Source organism: Bos taurus, chromosome 3, assembly GCF_002263795.3.
Source record: "Bos taurus isolate L1 Dominette 01449 registration number 42190680 breed Hereford chromosome 3, ARS-UCD2.0, whole genome shotgun sequence".
Taxonomy (NCBI): Eukaryota; Metazoa; Chordata; class Mammalia; order Artiodactyla; family Bovidae; genus Bos; species Bos taurus.
This window is the reverse complement of record NC_037330.1, coordinates 49,304,808-49,322,484: the sequence shown is the minus strand read 5'-3', so window position 1 is coordinate 49,322,484 and position 17,677 is coordinate 49,304,808. Positions and strand designations below refer to the sequence as shown.

The window sequence follows — 17,677 nt, the reverse complement described above, 5'->3', positions numbered from 1 at the left end:
ATGCAGGAGACGCAACAGACCGGGGTTCGATCCCTGGGCCAGGAAGTTCCCCTGGAGGAGGAGATGGCAACCCACTCCAGTATTCTTGCCTGGAAAATCCAAGGACAGAGGAGCCGGGTGGACTACAGTCCACGGGGTCTCAAAGGGTCGGACACAACTGAGCAAGAATTTAAAAGTACATTTTCTACTGAGTGAAAGGTCACCAGCTGGTATTCCTTAAACAAATGTGGTGGAAGGTACAGGTTACTCATGATATTCCATTTCCAGAGTTGGTATGCTGTATCTGCTTTGTGCTCCTTAGGAAAAAAGATAAAAGACTTGAAAACCTGGATGCAATTTTCCTAGTAGTTTCTAGTAGTATTAGCCTAAGGGAGATCCCACCTGAGAACTTTATCCCGTGGTGGTGGTGTTGCCTAGGCACTAAGCTGTGTCTGACTCTTTTGTGATCCCATGGACTGTATCCCACCAGGCTCCTTTGCTAGTGGGCTTTCCCAGGAAAGAATACTGGAGCAGGTTGCCATTTCCTTTTCCAGGGCATCCTCCCAACCCAGGGATTGAACCTGCATCTCTTACACTGGCAGGTGGATTCTTTACCACTGAGCCACCAGGGAAGCAACCTGTGGTGTACACTACTCTTCTTTTTATCTGGTCCACAAAGGAAAAATAAAGAAGATAACTTAGTGTTGAGATGTGAATTAGGGGGGGTTATAGGCTAAAGGGAAAATTTTAAAAACAAACATAAAACTCTATGAACATTATGAAAAAATTATGAATAAAAAGTCTAAAAATTTTAAAAGCACATTTTCTAAGTCACAAAATGAAATGATGAGAAAATTCTAGACATGGCAGTGGTTATGGTTGCAGAACAACATGAGTGTACTTAACGCCACTGAACTGTACACTTAACACTTGGTAAAATGGTAAATTCTATGTTACGCAGGCTACTACTGCTGCTGCTAAGCTGTTTCAATCGTGTCCGACTCTGTGCTACCCATAGACGGCAGCCCATCAGGATCCCCCATCCCTGGGATTCTCCAGGCACGAGTACTGGAGTGGGGTGCCATTGCCTTCTCTGAATATGTTGTACATATTCTACACAATTCAAATTTTTCAAAGGTGCATTTTCTATTGTTAAACGCTACCTGATATTACTAAGTAATTATGCAGTTAAGAATGCCAATGTTACATCATGATCTGATTGCCCTGTGTTTGAGACCTGACTCCAACTTTTATGTCTGTAGAACCCAGAGTATATTTAAACATCAGTTTCATATCTGTAACATGGGAATAATAAAGTACTTACCTACCCATTATAAGCTGCTGTAAACTTGAAATAATTTACATGGAACTCAGCAGAGTTCATAGCACGCAGAAAGAACTCAACAAATATTGGCTCTTATGTTTTTTTAGGTTTTCATACCAACACAATTCTACATTTTTAAAACAATTAGGACTACAAACAAGGCTCCAGTACAAAAGGGTGGGTAATTCTTTATCCCTGGTCCTTAATGTTATATAAAACTATAAAACAACTTCCCATAAAATGCACTCCATGCTGCAGTCAAAGGACATATGAGTTCCAAGTGTTTACCACTAAGCCAATGGTTAACAAACCTCAAAGTCTCACACCCTAAGTGGGAACAATTTCACAGAAACCACAAGAACTTGAAATAACTTAACAGGTTAATATATATATTTTTATCAAGTATAACATGGTCATATAAAAGCATTTGTTACAAATATAATTCACACATACAAAAAGAGGCTATTTTATTTTTTATCCCTTTTATATCCTATTTTATGCAAAATGACAAAACCAAGAAACTAACAGAACTGAGCTAGTTCTAAAAAACTGGGAAATATAAATGAAATATATCCAATCATCTACACTCCCTCTCAAATTCCAAACAATGAGGCTTATTGAACTATACCCTTAGAATCAACTTTAAATCTCTGTATGATTCACCTGAATCATACATGGTCAATAGTTATAAATCCAGGTAGAAAAAGCACATAAAATTATTCACAAGTGAAAACACTTCAAACAAAAGAAATGTTTTAAAAAAAAATCCAGATAATATTAAAAGGAAATACACTGAATTTTAAAACATTGTTTTGGACTATTATATAAAATACCAAAAGGTTCAGAACTGTTGAACAAAAGTTTATGCAGAACAAAGCCAAAAAGTGAAAAATTATTAAATGTGTACTATCTAAAACCAAATAAGACATGACTAAACTATACAATTTAGAAACATGTTTAAATGCAGTTTCTTTGTACAGTTAAACTGGCTACCACATGCAAAATTTGGCAATTAATTAAAATGGAATTAAATACAGATTTGCAAGCCTTTTGGCCATGATGTAAATATGAAAAAGTTAAGTGAATCATCAATTGGAAAATAAAAGGTTACACACTTACCATAAAAGCATAAATGGTCAAAGATACACTATAAAATTGTGTGAAAAAAATAATCATACCAAATAAAGATCTTTCAAGCACTTGCACTCAGAAACATTCCTTTTATAAATAAAGCACACAGTTTCAACTTCAAAAAAATAAAGCTGATTTCCCTCAATTGCACCTATTAGTTGAGAGCTATAGCATATATTAGGGATGCACTTAAATGGACCATTTTATGGGGAATCAACTGAACTTTAAAAAAATTTTAGAGTATATTTATTCACAACTTCAAAAATACATATAATTCCAGTGAGGCACAGGTGGGCCCTATCAAAACATTCTGCCATTCAACAAAATTGACACAGGATAACACAATACAATGACAAAAAGCTAACTCCACAATTTGGCAATCCTATACAAGAGAGGCCCTGGCAAAAATTTCTTTCAGAAGACAAATACAATACCACAAAACAAAACAACAAAAAGAGAAAAAACTGAACTCTGACAATCCTACACAAACTGTGGGATTTCATCTTCAAGGTCTTCAAACTGCTGCATTCGTTTCAGCCTTGGTCTCTGACACGCCGTGGGTACGTCAGGCTGGTCTCGTTCTTCAGCCTTCTCTTCAGGCCTACTAACTGGGTGCACAGGCCCAGCCGAGGCATTTTCAGACCCTGGAACTGATTTCAGCACGTGCTCCTGGGGAGCATGCGTTGTGCCAGGGGGCACGGCTACGGAGGGTGTCACCGGTTTCTCCTCATCCCCTCTCCCACTAGCAGCAGGAGCAGGTGGTTTATAAAATGTTGTCCAGTGCTGGGGCTGCAGTGTCCTGGGTGTTCTGACAGAAGCAGGAGGGCAGGAGTCAGAGGACCGTCTCTCCGACACCTGTCTTGTTGACCTGACAGGTTCTGTGTATGGCTTACTGGGCTGGGTGATGCTGACAGGGTGGTCCCCGCTGCTCCTGATGTTCAGTGCCACACCTCTTTCCTGGAATGCACTGGGCACAATCATTCCAGTCTTTGCAGTGTGGTCATTTTGTTCATACTGTTTCTCCCTAGTTTTTTGTAGAGTCTGCTGATCAAAGCCATCAAATTTAGAACAAACAACAGTTGGGGAGTCTTTTCTATTAACTCCTTCAAAGACAGGATTCTTGCAAAGCTTGTCTGAATTTACATTTCCCATATTTCTGCCATTTCTCTCAGTAGGAGAGCTAGCAAGAAGTAGTAGTCTGTCTATAGGCAAACTTACAGGCCTAATCCTGGTCCTTGGAAGATGCCTCTCAACACCATTTATTTCCCTATCGGACTTCAGAGTAGGCAGCTTGGAGGTTTTACAAGCATCTTCTGTCTTTCTTGATGCTGACTCAAGTTCTTGGTCTACAAGCAAACGCCCTTTGTTGTCTGTAAAAGAAGAGATTCATTTAAAAATCAAACTTTATGGTACACAGTTAACAAGAGTATCAAAACGAGTTAGAGATGAACACCCTCTCAAAACATGAGTCTTCATGTATTTTCTCCATGTTATTTTTTAGTTTTCTAGGCAGAGGAGTAAAATACTCATAAAATATTAAATGTACACTTTGATTTTAAAATGTTAGAAGTCTATATTTATTTAAATAAATATAATAAATAGCTACAAAATTCATTGCAGGTTGTGGGAAAAAACACCCTTGCTGATGTATAATAGCTTATGTGCTATGTATGAACAAGTAAGTGAAGTGAAATGAAAGTCACTCAGTTGTGTGTCTGACTCTTTGTGACTGCCAGAATACTGGAGTGGGGAGCCTTTCCCTTCTCCAGGGGATCTTTCCAACCCAGGGATTGAACCCAGGTCGTCTGCATTGCCAGGTGAATTCTTTACCAGCTGAGCCACAAGGGAAGCCCATGTTTAAGTAAGTGCTGGCTAAAAGGGTTGTCATGATTTCAACAGGCTGATATTGGTGTGTTACCCTCAGAAAAGTTACACCAATTTACATGCCAACCAAATATAAGTATACTCTGAATCCCAAGGCTTTTGCCAACTCCATCTGCTTTTCACAGTTATACTCAACCCACAGTGAGAACGTATTATATTAAATGCCTTAGAGGCCCTTGTATGATCAATTAATAAATGGACTATAATATTCATCCTGATTAAAACTGAATAGTTTTAAGTGGAAAATGCCATTCTCCCTATTTACTGTTCACTTCCAGATGTACTTCTCTCTCTCTATCAAGTCTGGACCCATGGTCCATGTTTTCTCAAACTAGAATCCTGAACTTTTTCAAATCCTGTCCTTTTTTTGCAGCATCTCCCCTAAAACATCCCGGTTTCTGGTAAATTCCAGCCCTCTGTTCATGCTCCTCTTCTGAGGAGTGGTTTGTAGACAGGAGCCCATCAGAATGACTTAACAATTATCACCTCATCTGACCTTCCTCCATAGCTCCTTACTGTGAACCTCTCTTCCCTGGGCTTCCAGGGCAATGGTCTCTCATTTTGATTTCCCAGGTCCTCCCCCCAGGTATATAGAACATCCTAAAGGACATTTTGCAAACCACTGCAGGCACCAAAGTGCATTCTTAAGTTCTAAGGGAAAAAACTACAGTGTAATGGATAAGAGTGCAGACTCTGAAGCCCAGCATCTGGATTTAGCTCAGCTCTCCCCCTTTTGCACTGGGCAAGGCAATCTTGCTGTCCCTCAGTGTCTTCACCTGTCAAAAGGAATCATACTTGTATCTTTGATGGTATGTGGCCTAAATGATCTAATCATGAAAAGTGTTCATTTATCTAGTATATAAATGAAGTGGTACAGGCACTAAAAACAATGACATTCCTAACTGGGAGCCCTAGATAATGGAATAGTGAAATTATCATGAACATAGGTTCAAATACTGAACAATCAATTAGGGGCATGACCTCTGGCACTATTTAACCTCTCTCAGATTATTAGGTTATGGGTTGAAAGGGGTTAATACTATCTATATTATAACACAGAACTGCTTCTGAGATCAAATTGGATAAACAGAATCAAACAATAAGAACAGTGCCTAGCACAGAGCAGGCTCCCTTGCTTTTCAGATCTTGTCAGGCTATGATCATTAATATTTAATTACAGATCAAATTTAACATATATGACTACATTTAAAAACCCTGCAAGTTCGCTTTAGTGATGTACAGAATTACAGTAATAAATGAAAGCCTTTCCACAAATGGATGCCACCAATCACTACAACTAAAATATACAGTGAATGACTACAGACAAGGAAATAAAAAAAAATATCATGTGTGCTCAATGTGTTAATGACAGGTGATATGAAAAGGCATTTGAAAAAATTTTTTCTGAGTTTTTTGAGTCTAAAATTTTTGAATTTGAGGAGTCTAAGTGATTCCTTACAAGTCGTAAGATCAATACAATGATCTATGGTTACAAAAGATGCTAATGAATCATCATACTACTCAAAACATTTCTGCGTTCTTGACATACATTAATGGCAAAAAAAAAAAAAAATTTCAGAAAGAGCACAAAACACACCTGTGAACTCTAAGATGTCTTTTTATAAGGATTACTGAAAAGAATGGCATTCATATAGACACAAGGTACACTAAAAGGCATTCTTAATGTCTGGGAAAGATGCACTAATAAAGAACTTTCTCCCTCTGACTTCTTTCAACTTCACTCACCTTGGCTTTTAATCATGGTTTACTGGGACAGTTTTAAGTCAGTAAGCATGCATTTTACATGGCCACTCACCAATGAGATATGCATCACATTTTTCTAATGCATTTTGCTTTCGCTCTGATTCCTCAAATGATGGAGTGGATTCAAAACTTTTGCATTCACTATCCGTAGTTTGGATATCCTGTTGATAGAAGAAAGTTTTTAAACTTGAAGAAGCAAAACACACTTCAAAATAAACAGTTCAAAGATTTTCAACTTATAACATTAAACTTTACAAAGTTCCAACATAATTCCATATAAGCAAAACTCACTTCTTTTGAAGAGAAAAACAATGACTTCATAGAACGTTCTGGATCTCTTTCTTCTGGTGATAACAGAGACTTTGGAAGATAGCCTGGGTCAACCTGAGGTGCGATGCCACCTGCACTACCTACAGCCGAATCCTGTGGCTGCAGGGACCCATCGAAGATCTTCTGTGAGTAGGTAATGAGGAACTCTACCAACCGTGCTTGATTTGAATAGTCAGCAAGAGAGGAGATGGTGATCGGAGCCGTTGTGGGCCTCGGCCTAAGGAGACTTGGTCCGAATATCACACCCAAGTTTCTGGAGTTCATTTTGTTTTCTTCTGAATGATCTACAACTCTGCGACGCAGAACACATAAAGCTGTATTAGATTTCCTTGATGGCAGTTTATTATGGGATGGGAAAGGTGGAGGAAAAATGGGTTGAAATCTAGGAAAAGGATCTATTTATTTGCTTAAATATTGACCACACAGCAAGTTGGGTTTCACGGTATTAGGATTAAATATAAATAAGTAGAAGGAATCAGTATAGTTTTACCAGCAGAAAAAAAAAAAAAATACCCCTAAATGCTGCTCCTATCTTAGTAAATATGTATGACATCCTCCCAGGTACCTATGGTGGAAACTCTACCTCACTGCCCACAGCTAGTCCTCAAGCCTAGCTGATCCTAAAGATCTCTCTGCTGCTCCACTGCCATTCCCACTGCTTTGGCCTTACTTCAAGTTCTCATCACCTTTTATTTCTCTGACTATTCAAGGAGATCTGAACTGAAGTAATTAAGTACCTCCCCTCCAAGCCATTCTCGATACAGCTGCTAGAAAGACCTAACAGGCAAACTTGACCATGTTAAATTCCTGGCCCCAAATCCTTCAGTGAGCACAGAAAGAAGATAGTCAATTAATCTGCCAGGCATGTATGACTTTACCAGGACTCCACCTTGCTCACTTTGTGCTACCGCTTGCTAGACTGTGGCCGAACTGAACTTCTTTTATGTCCCCTAAAGCAAAGCGTTCTCCTGTGTCTCTGCCTGGACCGCCCTTTTGCACATCAGCAAACCGTTCTTCAAGTCTGGCTCAGGGTTACCGTCTCTGATTCACGACCCCCTCCCCCATGCTCCTCTGCATGCTAAGCGAAGTACCCTCAGAATGAGAATGACACTGCAGTGCACTTCTGTGCAGGTCTGCCGCTCAAGCTCACAGCAGGACACATGAAAGAAACCTGACATCTGCATCCTTATTTCCCCAGCCAGAGCCTGGCACAGAACAGGCATCTGACAGAAAGATGTTGGCTCCAAGAACATATATTAAGTGTCTCCCTTTCCCTCATACATATTAGAAATGAAATATTCAGTCAAAAAACAATACCACAAGAATGTGAAATGTACTTACTACTGAGCTGTACACTTAAAAATGGCTAAAAGGGTAAATTTTTGTTATGTGTATTTTACCCAATTAAAAAAATAAACCATAAAAGCAAAACCAAAAAAACTGACCCATTATCCGCCCATTAACGCCTGTCTTATTCAAAGTTCTTACCGCTTAAGATGAACTATGAGGTAATGAAGGCTGTTAAAATTTGATGCTGGCAATTGTCTTAGAAGGTCCTTGCTTTTTAGGAGGATTCGGCTTATTTCTATAGATGAACTTGGCCATTTTTTGTCCTCAGGGTTATCCTTTTTCATCTCCTGTTCTTCATTTACATGTTGGATTTCTACTGCAAGGTCTATAAATTCCTTGTACAATCGAAATAAAATAAATGGTTCTGGCAGCTAAAGAGATAAAATTATATTAGAAATATCATTCTTTTCATGTTTTTCACTGTTAATAATTTACTGAATAGCTACTGAGTGGTTTAGCACATCCTTTTTAGGTAACAGGACTTAAGGTCAATCCACAGTTAGAAATGTACGTAATGTTTCATCACAAGGAAAAATACTTTTTTCTATTTCTTTAACCTTGTATCTATATATGATGGATTTCACTAAACTTATTGTGATAATCGTCTCATGATGTATGTCAGTCAAACTGTTATGCTGTACAGCTTAAACTTATACAGTGCTGTATGTCAGTTATATCTCAATACAACCAGAAGAAAAAAAATTAAACTCTAGAACAAGAAAAAAAGAAATGTATGTATGTTTGCTAGGTGTGATCTATAAAGTGAATCTGACATCACCATAAGTATATCCATATTAAAAATGAGTTAACTAGTAATCAAGTAAAACTCTAAACCTAAAGCTGCATTATGGGATTTTAAAACTGATACTCTATACCAATTACATTCAAGACTGCCCCAAAGTCAGCATGATCTTCAGCTATCTTATTGAAAAAAATCCAGGATAATGTACAATATATATCAAATTAAATAGAAAAAACTTATTTTCTGTTCGTATGGGAGACAGAACAAAATGCTATAAGGTCCTTGTGTTTTACCTGGACCTGACTGAAGATTAGCAAAAGACAATATGACTTAACAAGACACTGCCAACATTTTATCTAATTTTTAAATACCACTTTAATTGCCAATAAGCAGATCAAAAGAAGTTCCTCTCTCAAACTGTCCATAGGCATACCACCTTTATCCGTCTACTGGCATAACTGATTTCAATGATTTCACTGCGTGGTGATAAAATATACAACATCTCTCTTGCTAGGTGATGTCTTACACTATCTGTGGTGAGGTTGGCACCTACTTCTCCAGCTTCCCCTGCTGGTCCCAAAGAGGGCATCAAGATCAATTTCTACCTCTACCATTTTGGGATCTGAAGGTGGTCATTCTTGGAGCTTCAGATTTCCCACATAGTACTGAGTAAAATAAAGGCTATTCTCTTAATACTGTAAGAACTGACCATGGCTTTCCATACTAAAGCTTTGGTCCCATAGTATTCCTAGCACAGAACTAGAGCTGGTATGTTGTTGCTGTTTAGCTGCCAAGTCACGTCCAGCTCTTTACAACCCCCATGGACTGTAGCCTGCCAGTCTCTTCTGTCCATGGGGTTTCCCAGGCAAGAATATTGCAGTGGGTTGCCATTTCCTTCTCTAGGGGATCTTTTTGACTCAGGGATTGAATCCTTATCTCTGGCATCTTCTGCACTGGCAAATGGATTCTTTACCACTGAGCCACCCAGGAAGACCAAAAGCTGGTAGTATGTGACCCCATTTATTTCCTCTCCCTGACTGACTAGAAGAAATAAAGGATGATTCATTGTGAGATTAAGTTATTTGAAAATACTGTCTCCATTTCTCAGTTGAGAATCATATAAAATGTGGTTAAAGATATATCAATAGTTTCCTGGGCTAACATGGTACATTCAACATTTGTACCTAATTTCTTTCCTTTCTACAATCCCACTGACATACAGTTAAGCCCACAGGACTGGGAGAACAGGGATGGAGACAAAAAACATTTCACAAGCTGAAGAGGACATAAACATGTGCTGACTTAGCACTCCTAAGAAAGCTAAAATTCTAAACGGAGAATCAACATGATTTACCGGATCCTAAGGAGACTCTGCCTCTTGAGAAATCTGTATGCAGGTCAGGAAGCAACAGTTAGAACTGGACATGGAACAACAGACTGGTTCCAAATCAGGAAAGGAATATGTCAAGGCTGTATATTGTCACCCTGCTTATTTAACTTATATACAGAGTACATCATGAGAAACGCTGGGCTGGATGAAGCACAAGATGGAATCAAGATTGCTGGGAGAAATATCAATAACCTCAGATGTGCAGATGACACCACCCTTATGGCAGAAAGCGAAGAACTAAAGAGCCTCTTGATGAAAGTGAAAGTGGAGAGTGAAAAAGTTGGCTTAAAATTCAGAAAACTAAGATCATGGCATCTGATCTCATCACTTCATTGCAAATAGTTGGGAAAACAGTGGAAACATTGTCAGACTATTTTTTTGGGCTCCAAAATCACTGCAGATGGTGACTGCAGCCATGAAATTAAAAGACACTTGCTCCTTGGAAGAAAAGCTATGACCAACCTAGACAGTGTATTAAAAAGCAGGGACATTACTTTGCCAACAAAGGTCCGTCTAGTTGAAGCTTTGGTTTTTCCAGTAGTCATGTATGGATGTGAAAGTTGGACTATAAAGAAAGCTGAATGCCAAAGAATTGATGCTTTTGAACTGTGGTGTTGGAGAAGACTCTTGAGAGTCCCTTGGACTGCAAGGAGATTCAACCAGTACATCCTAAAAGAAATCAGTCCTGACTATTCCTTGGAAGGACTGATGCTGAAGTTGACACTCCAATACTTTGGCCACCTGATGTGAAGAGCTGACTCATGTGAAAAGACCCTGATGCTGGGAAAGATTGAAGACGGGAGAAGAAGGGGATGACAGAGGATGAGACGGTTGGATGGCATCACCGACCCTGTGGACATGATTTTGAGTAAACTTCGGGAGTTGGTGATGGACAGGGAGGCCTGGCGTGCTGCAGTCATTGGGGTCGCAAAGAGTCAGAGATGACTGAGCTGAACTGAAGGAGATGCAGGGATTGTTAGACTAGGTCCTCTAATTTGGGGGAAGTGTGAGCTATCCAAAAAGCATTAGAATTCTAGATCTTTATCCCTAGTCCATGCTCCTGAGCAACCTCAGAAGTCTGGAAATTTCTTCTCTGGGCAGTGTAAAACAGAGGGTCTCTGGAAGGGTAATGCCAAGCATAAGGAACAGGTGGGTAACTATCTTAAATAAGGATTTAGTGACTGTATGCCTGCTGAACCCTTCTTACCTAACTAGGATCCCAGAGTTATGGAATCATACCTGTAGGCAGGGAAAGACTCTTCTCTGTGCTATTAGATTAGCCCACAAGCAGAGACCTAGACATACCAATGTCAGGTGTTTCCCAAACAGTCCTCTTAGATAACGCTACACTCACTACAGTAAAGTTCAAAATCTTCAAGTCTTCATGTATTCAAGAGTTTCCAGACAGTAGCACAGGGAACCATATCCAATATTCTGGGATAAACCATAATGGAAAAAAATATTAAAAGAATATATATATATATATATATATATATATATGTAAAAAAGGAATCACTTTGCAGAAATTAATACAACACTGTAGATCAATGATAGTTCAATAAAATCTTAAAAATAGTTTACAATTAAAAAAGCTTCCAGAGAGATTTCAGTTCCCAAAGCTTTCATTTTAAGGAGAAAACTATAGAAGACAGAAATGAAAATAGGAAAAAACCAACTCGAAGGCCTACAACTCTGCTGTCAATATTGTGGCTGCTAGTCATATATGGCTACTGAGCAGTGGACATGTGGCTGTTCCAAACTGACATGTGCTCTAAGTGAAAAATACACACCAGATTTCAAAGACCCAGTAAACCCCAGAAAAGGTAAATATTTCATTAATTATTTAAAATTACTGATTAGATGCTCAGATGCTTTCCATTTGTTAAATGAAATATTAAAATTTTACTTCACTGTTTCTTTTTATGTGGCTACTAGGAAATTAAATATTATATACAAAGCTCACATTATATTTCTATAGGACAGGGCTAGAAGCTGAGACAAGAAAAAATTCTTTAAAAAATATGAATATTTCAGGTAGAAGAAATACAGCATTCAATAAAATAAAAAGAATGTTATAAAAGGGACAGAAAACTAGAATTCTTGGAAATTAAAACATGATCTCAGAAATGAAATAGTTTACAGTAAGAATGGAAGATAAAGCTGAGGGAATTTTTTAGACAGAATTAAAAGAAAACAAAAACGAAAGAATAGGGAAAAGGGAAGGAAGCTAGAGAACCAATACAAGTTGCATCCAAATGTAAGTTCCAGAAAAAAACACAGAGAAAACAGAGGGGAGCAATAGAGCAAGGAAATTAAAGTTCCACGAACTAAAGGACAAGTAAGCAGAATGACAGAAACTGTGGAGTGCCTGAAAGAGTGGATGAAAATACACCCACATCAAGGCATAGGCTGTGGAATTTGAAGATAGTAGATAGCAAAAGATTCTACAAGTTTTCAGAGAGAAAACAACAGGCTACATATAAATAAATAGTCAGGAATGAGAAGGATTTTAGGCTTCAAAGAAAACAATAAAAAAAAAATGCCTTCAAATTTCCAAAGAAAAATAATTTCCAGCCTAGAATATTATAACCTTCCTTACCTCCCACTCTTCCATTCTTATTCAAGGAAGCAAAGTAAAGACATTTACAGATAAAACAGTTTCAAATGTTTAGTTAGTCCACTTTGCTCCAGATGGCCCTGACCAAAACAGGAGAATAAAAAACAAGAAGACATGACACAGAAGACAGGTGTTCTCACAGAAGAGAGTGGAGAAGAGAGATCCCAGGATGACAGCTCTTCCCATATTAAAAGGACCCAGAAGAACAGAGCTCCTGAGATGGACACGTAGAGGACCAACATTACTATGCTCTCTGCAATTGTCTTCATTTTCACTCAAGGACAGAGCTTTACCCAAGGACAGAATGCAGCTGGCCCTGGCCCAGATCTTTTAAACTTGGCTTATCATGACAAAGTGCTGATTGTTCCCGCAACCCTTCCATGAGCTGCTGCCTGAGACATTATGGCCACTTAATCCACCCACAGCAGCATTTTCTTCAGACCTACTCCTAAAACATGCGAGTACAAGAGTGAGCACAGAAAAAGAAAATATAAAGCACTTCACTGCTGACCACATTCCTGCTGAACTTGCAGTACTAAGCTTATAGGAGAGCCCTGACTGATGCCCCAACCATAGTGAACTTCATCTTCCCTGAATGCATTCACACCTTGATCACTAACCTCCCCCAACAGCTATTCTAAAATACCAATGAAACTAAAGCCAAACCACTACTGAATCCTTCATATAACAGTGTGAATAGTAAACTTTCCTTAAACAGCTAGATTTATGCTTTCTACTCAGTTTTCAAGAACTTGATACATTCTGTTGTATGTATATTGTGAGGCTTCCCTTGTGGCTCAGTTGGTAAAGAATCTGCCTTCAATGCAGGAGACCTGGGTTTGATCCCTGGATTGGGAAGATGCCCCTTGGAGAAGGAAATGGCAACCCACTCCAGTATTCTTGCTTGGGAAATTCCACGGGCAGAGCAGCCTGGAGGGCTACAGTCCATAGGGTTGCAAGAGTTGGACACAACTTAGTGGCTAAACCACTATTCTTAAATATATGAACAATATTTAGGAATACACAACAGGTACTAAAACAGTTAAGAAAAGACAGGGAGGTATTAACACTGTTATGAAACACCACTGGGTAGAGCTGTGGGCTGCAACTGTGGAGTGGCATATAGGGGCCTTCAACAAAGTATAAGAATGTTCTATTATAAGGACCTAAGTGATGGAAAATGAAGATTTTTATTATTATGGGTCTTTAAACTGTACATACATTTTATACACTCTTTGATCTGTACTTTAATAATTGGAAAAATATTGATATGGTTTATATCAATGAAAAATGTGTGCAGCAAACATTATCAGCAAATTGCAAATTATATTTTTGCTCTATTTAATGGTAAGTTTCAATGGTAAAAACTTTACCTGTCGAAGGTATAATTTTAAGACATCACAGATATCATGTGAGCTAAATTCTGAAATGTCTACCAAGTGCATTCCATTTTCCAAGGCTTGACACAGTTTTTCAGTTTTGATTTTGTTCCCACATACACGATAAATTCCCTTGAGAAAAGAGAAAAAATTTTGCAAAAAATTCTGCTTCAGTACAAATGGTTAAATGCATATAGCTAAATATACTTTGATTCTTACTAATATTTTAGGAAAAAAACTAGGACCAAATGAGGTAATATTTTTCAAATAAATCTGAATAAATTCAGTTACTTAGTAAAAACGGAGAGCATTGTTCTCCTTTAGTGTATCCTTATGATTAGAACAAATCACATTTATGCTTTAAAAGTATTAACTTTAAAAATTATAATGTACCTGTAGACTCAAGGCTCTATTTTCGATCTCTGAGGCACACATTTTGAGTACAAAAGGGATGCCATCTGGTTCCTTTTTTGCAACTTGTGTGAACTCTGCTCCAAATAAGTGGATTTTCCCCATAAGTTTCTGATGACCACAAATGATGACTAAATTTTCCAAACACTTTCGGTGACAAACAAGGAGACACTACAAGAAAATGACAGTTTAAAATGGTGAACTCACCTTAAATCTGTTCACAAAAGGACAAACTACAGGTAGAGTGATAAATAACAAAAATGAGTTTAAAAGGTATTACTTGGGTTTGAAATACATTTGATAGCAAAATAAAATATAAAATTATAGAAGGAACACTGTGGTTCAATTTTTTTAAAATACATTTGCAAAAGATCTTAATTGCAAAATTAATAACAAAGAAGTATAAAGCAAAAAGGCTAAAAGGGCTAATATAATTCCAGAAAGATCTTACCTCTTCACATTCAACACCATGGAATACCACAATGCCTTCACAATCCCTGCACTTGGTGGGGGATCTCAGTTTGCGAAATTTGTGAGTGAGAGCTGCCTTTGACATCAACGTTTTCTTAAATGTTCCAAGAGAATTGGGTCCTTCCAACAGAAGCAGGGTTGTATACAAGAATGGTTAGCAGGACAGAAAAAATTATACCACATGATACTACACTTTAAAAGATTTTTAAATAAGATTACAAAAAGTTATGACTTTTAGTCTGTAACATCAAAATAAGCATCCAATGTACAGATCCCTTATCAGGTACACATTCATCAAACATTTAAGCTATGAGTAAAAATCATCATCAAACCAATAACATACTTCTAAAATATCATGGCACAAGGTTTCCAGAATTATAAAATTTACAGTTTAACATGATCTTCATTTCACAGGAGCCATTACATTCTTGGAGAAGGACCTTATAAAGTTTGGAAGAAAACTAGCTCTACGAGTTTAGTGTGTCAGGATTATTTGCATTAAAGATAACGCTATTCTTGATTTATTACAAAATTACAGGTGATGGAATTCCAGTTGAGCTATTCCAAATCCTGAAAGATGATGCTGTGAAAGTGCTGCACTCAATGTGCCAGCAAATTTGGAAAACTCAGCAGTGGCCACAGGACTGGAAAAGGTCAGTTTTCATTCCAATCCCAAAGAAAGGCAATGCCAAAGAATGCTCAAACTGCCGCACAATTGCACTCATCTCACACGCTAGTAAAGTAATGCTCAAAATTCTCCAAGCCAGGCTTCAGCAGTATGTGAACCATGAACTTCCTGATGTTCAAGCTGGTTTTAGAAAACGCAGAGGCACCAGAGATCAAATTGCCAACATCCGCTGGATCACGGAAAAAGCAAGAGAGTTCCAGAAAAACATCTATTTCTGCTTTATTGACTCTGCCAAAGCCTTTGACTGTGTGGATCACAATAAACTGTGGAAAATTCTGAAAGAGATGAGAATACCAGACCACCTGATCTGCCTCTTGAGAAATCTGTATGCAGGTCAGGAAGCAACAGTTAGAACTGGACATGGAACAATAGACTGGTTCCAAATAGGAAAAGGAGTTCGTCAAGGCTGTATATTGTCACCCAGTTTATTTAACTTATATGCAGAGTACATCATGAGAAACGCTGGACTGTAAGAAACACAAACTGGAATCAAGATTGCCGGAAGAAATATCAATAACCTCAGATATGCAGATGACACCACCCTTACGGCAGAAAGTGAAGAGGAACTCAAAAGCCTCTTGATGAAAGTGAAAGTGGAGAGTGAAAAAGTTGGCTTAAAGCTCAACATTCAGAAAACGAAGGTCATGGCATCCGGTCCCATCACTTCATGGGAAATAGATGGGGAAACAGTGGAAACAGTGTCAGACTTTATTTTTCTGGGCTCCAAAATCACTGCAGATGGTGACTGCAGCCATGAAATTAAAAGACGCTTACTCCTTGGAAGGAAAGTTATGACCCACCTAGATAGCATATTCAAAAGCAGAAACATTACTTTGCCAACAAAGGTTCGTCTAGTCAAGGCTGGCTATGGTTTTTCCTGTGGTCATGTATGGATGTGAGAGTTGGACTGTGAAGAAGGCTGAGCGCTGAAGAATTGATGCTTTTGAACTGTGGTGTTGGAGAAGACTCTTGAGAGTCCCCTGGACTGCAAGGAGATACAACCAGTCCATTCTGAAGGAAATCAGCCCTGGGATTTCTTTGGAAGGAATGATGCTAAAGCTGAAACTCCAGTACTTTGGCCACCTCATGCGAAGAGTTGACTCACTGGAAAAGACTCTGATGCTGGGAGGGACTGGGGGCAGGAGGAGAAGGGGACGACAGAGGATGAGATGGCTGGATGGCATCACTGACTCGATGGATGTGAGTCTGAGTGAACTCCAGGAGTTGGTGCTGGACAGGGAGGCCTGGCGTGCTGCGATTCATGGGGTCGCAAAGAGTCGGACATGACTGAGTGACTGATCTGATCCGATAAATATCCTACCAGAGGTCAGATATTCTATATTGCTTTAGAAAATGATGCCAAAACAAGTATCTGGAGGTCTCAAGTGAAGCCATTAATGTAACTGACTGATCTTTTATGTCCTTCAGTATCCATAGTCTTTCCTGCCCTCAAGAAGTACATGTATTTTATTTACTTTTCCTGCCTAGCTTCTTACACTTTCTTTTGAAGAGGATTTTCTCATATAGAAATTCTCAGAAACAGAATTTCTTCTGTACACTCTGAACAATTAAGTCACTACAAAGTTTCTGAAAGATAAAAATATCTAGCCTATTGGACTTCTCTGGTGGTCCAATGATTAAGAATCTGTGTTCCAATGCAGGGGACGCAGGTTTGATCCTTGGTTGGGAGAACTAAGATCCCACATGCTGTGAGGCAACTACCAAGCCTACATACCACAACTAAGACCCAATGCAGCCAAAAATAAATAAATATATATTTTAAAAAATATCTAGCCTATTTGAGCATCACAACAATACATTTTAGCTCTAGTAGTTTTCCTTATTCTTATATTTTTATTTGTAACATTTGATTAATACACTATGAACCCATACTTATAAATAATTGGTTGGGATACATCTAGTCAATATAATGCCTTTTGTTTAATACACACTAAAGTAATTCTTTAAACCATACTATTTCTTCCTAATATCATGCAGTGTTACTGATTCAGCTAGTTTAGTGGAAATGTGATTCAGGTGAGAGTAATACCAGCTTCTGAAGGGGAGGGTGGCTCTCTTTCATCCAGATCGTCTGCAGAAGACATGGTGCCACTGGATGGAGTTCGTGGAAGTTTTCGATGAAAGTCTCCTAAAAGAAAATTCACTGAGAGTTTAAGAAATGGGTAATGACAGCATTTTTTGAATAACACAAGTCAT

The 17,677-nt window shown here is 38.4% G+C and overlaps 1 protein-coding gene across 4 annotated transcripts in view; it reads right to left on the bottom strand.

Moving 5' to 3' along the window:
* Positions 1 to 1,671: 1,671 nt before the first annotated feature.
* Positions 1,672 to 17,677, bottom strand: part of ARHGAP29 (Rho GTPase activating protein 29) — an 82,502-nt gene continuing 66,496 nt past the window's right edge. For 3 of the 4 annotated variants that reach the window (XM_010803297.4, XM_024985771.2, XM_005204266.4), the window contains 8 exons: positions 17,511 to 17,609; positions 14,753 to 14,892; positions 14,284 to 14,472; positions 13,885 to 14,022; positions 7,901 to 8,133; positions 6,374 to 6,704; positions 6,135 to 6,243; positions 1,672 to 3,804 (listed from right to left, as the gene is read on the bottom strand). In XM_010803297.4, the coding sequence (XP_010801599.1) occupies positions 2,915 to 3,804; positions 6,135 to 6,243; positions 6,374 to 6,704; positions 7,901 to 8,133; positions 13,885 to 14,022; positions 14,284 to 14,472; positions 14,753 to 14,892; positions 17,511 to 17,609 (2,129 nt within the window). In that variant the 3' untranslated portion in view covers positions 1,672 to 2,914. 4 annotated transcript variants of the gene reach the window in all.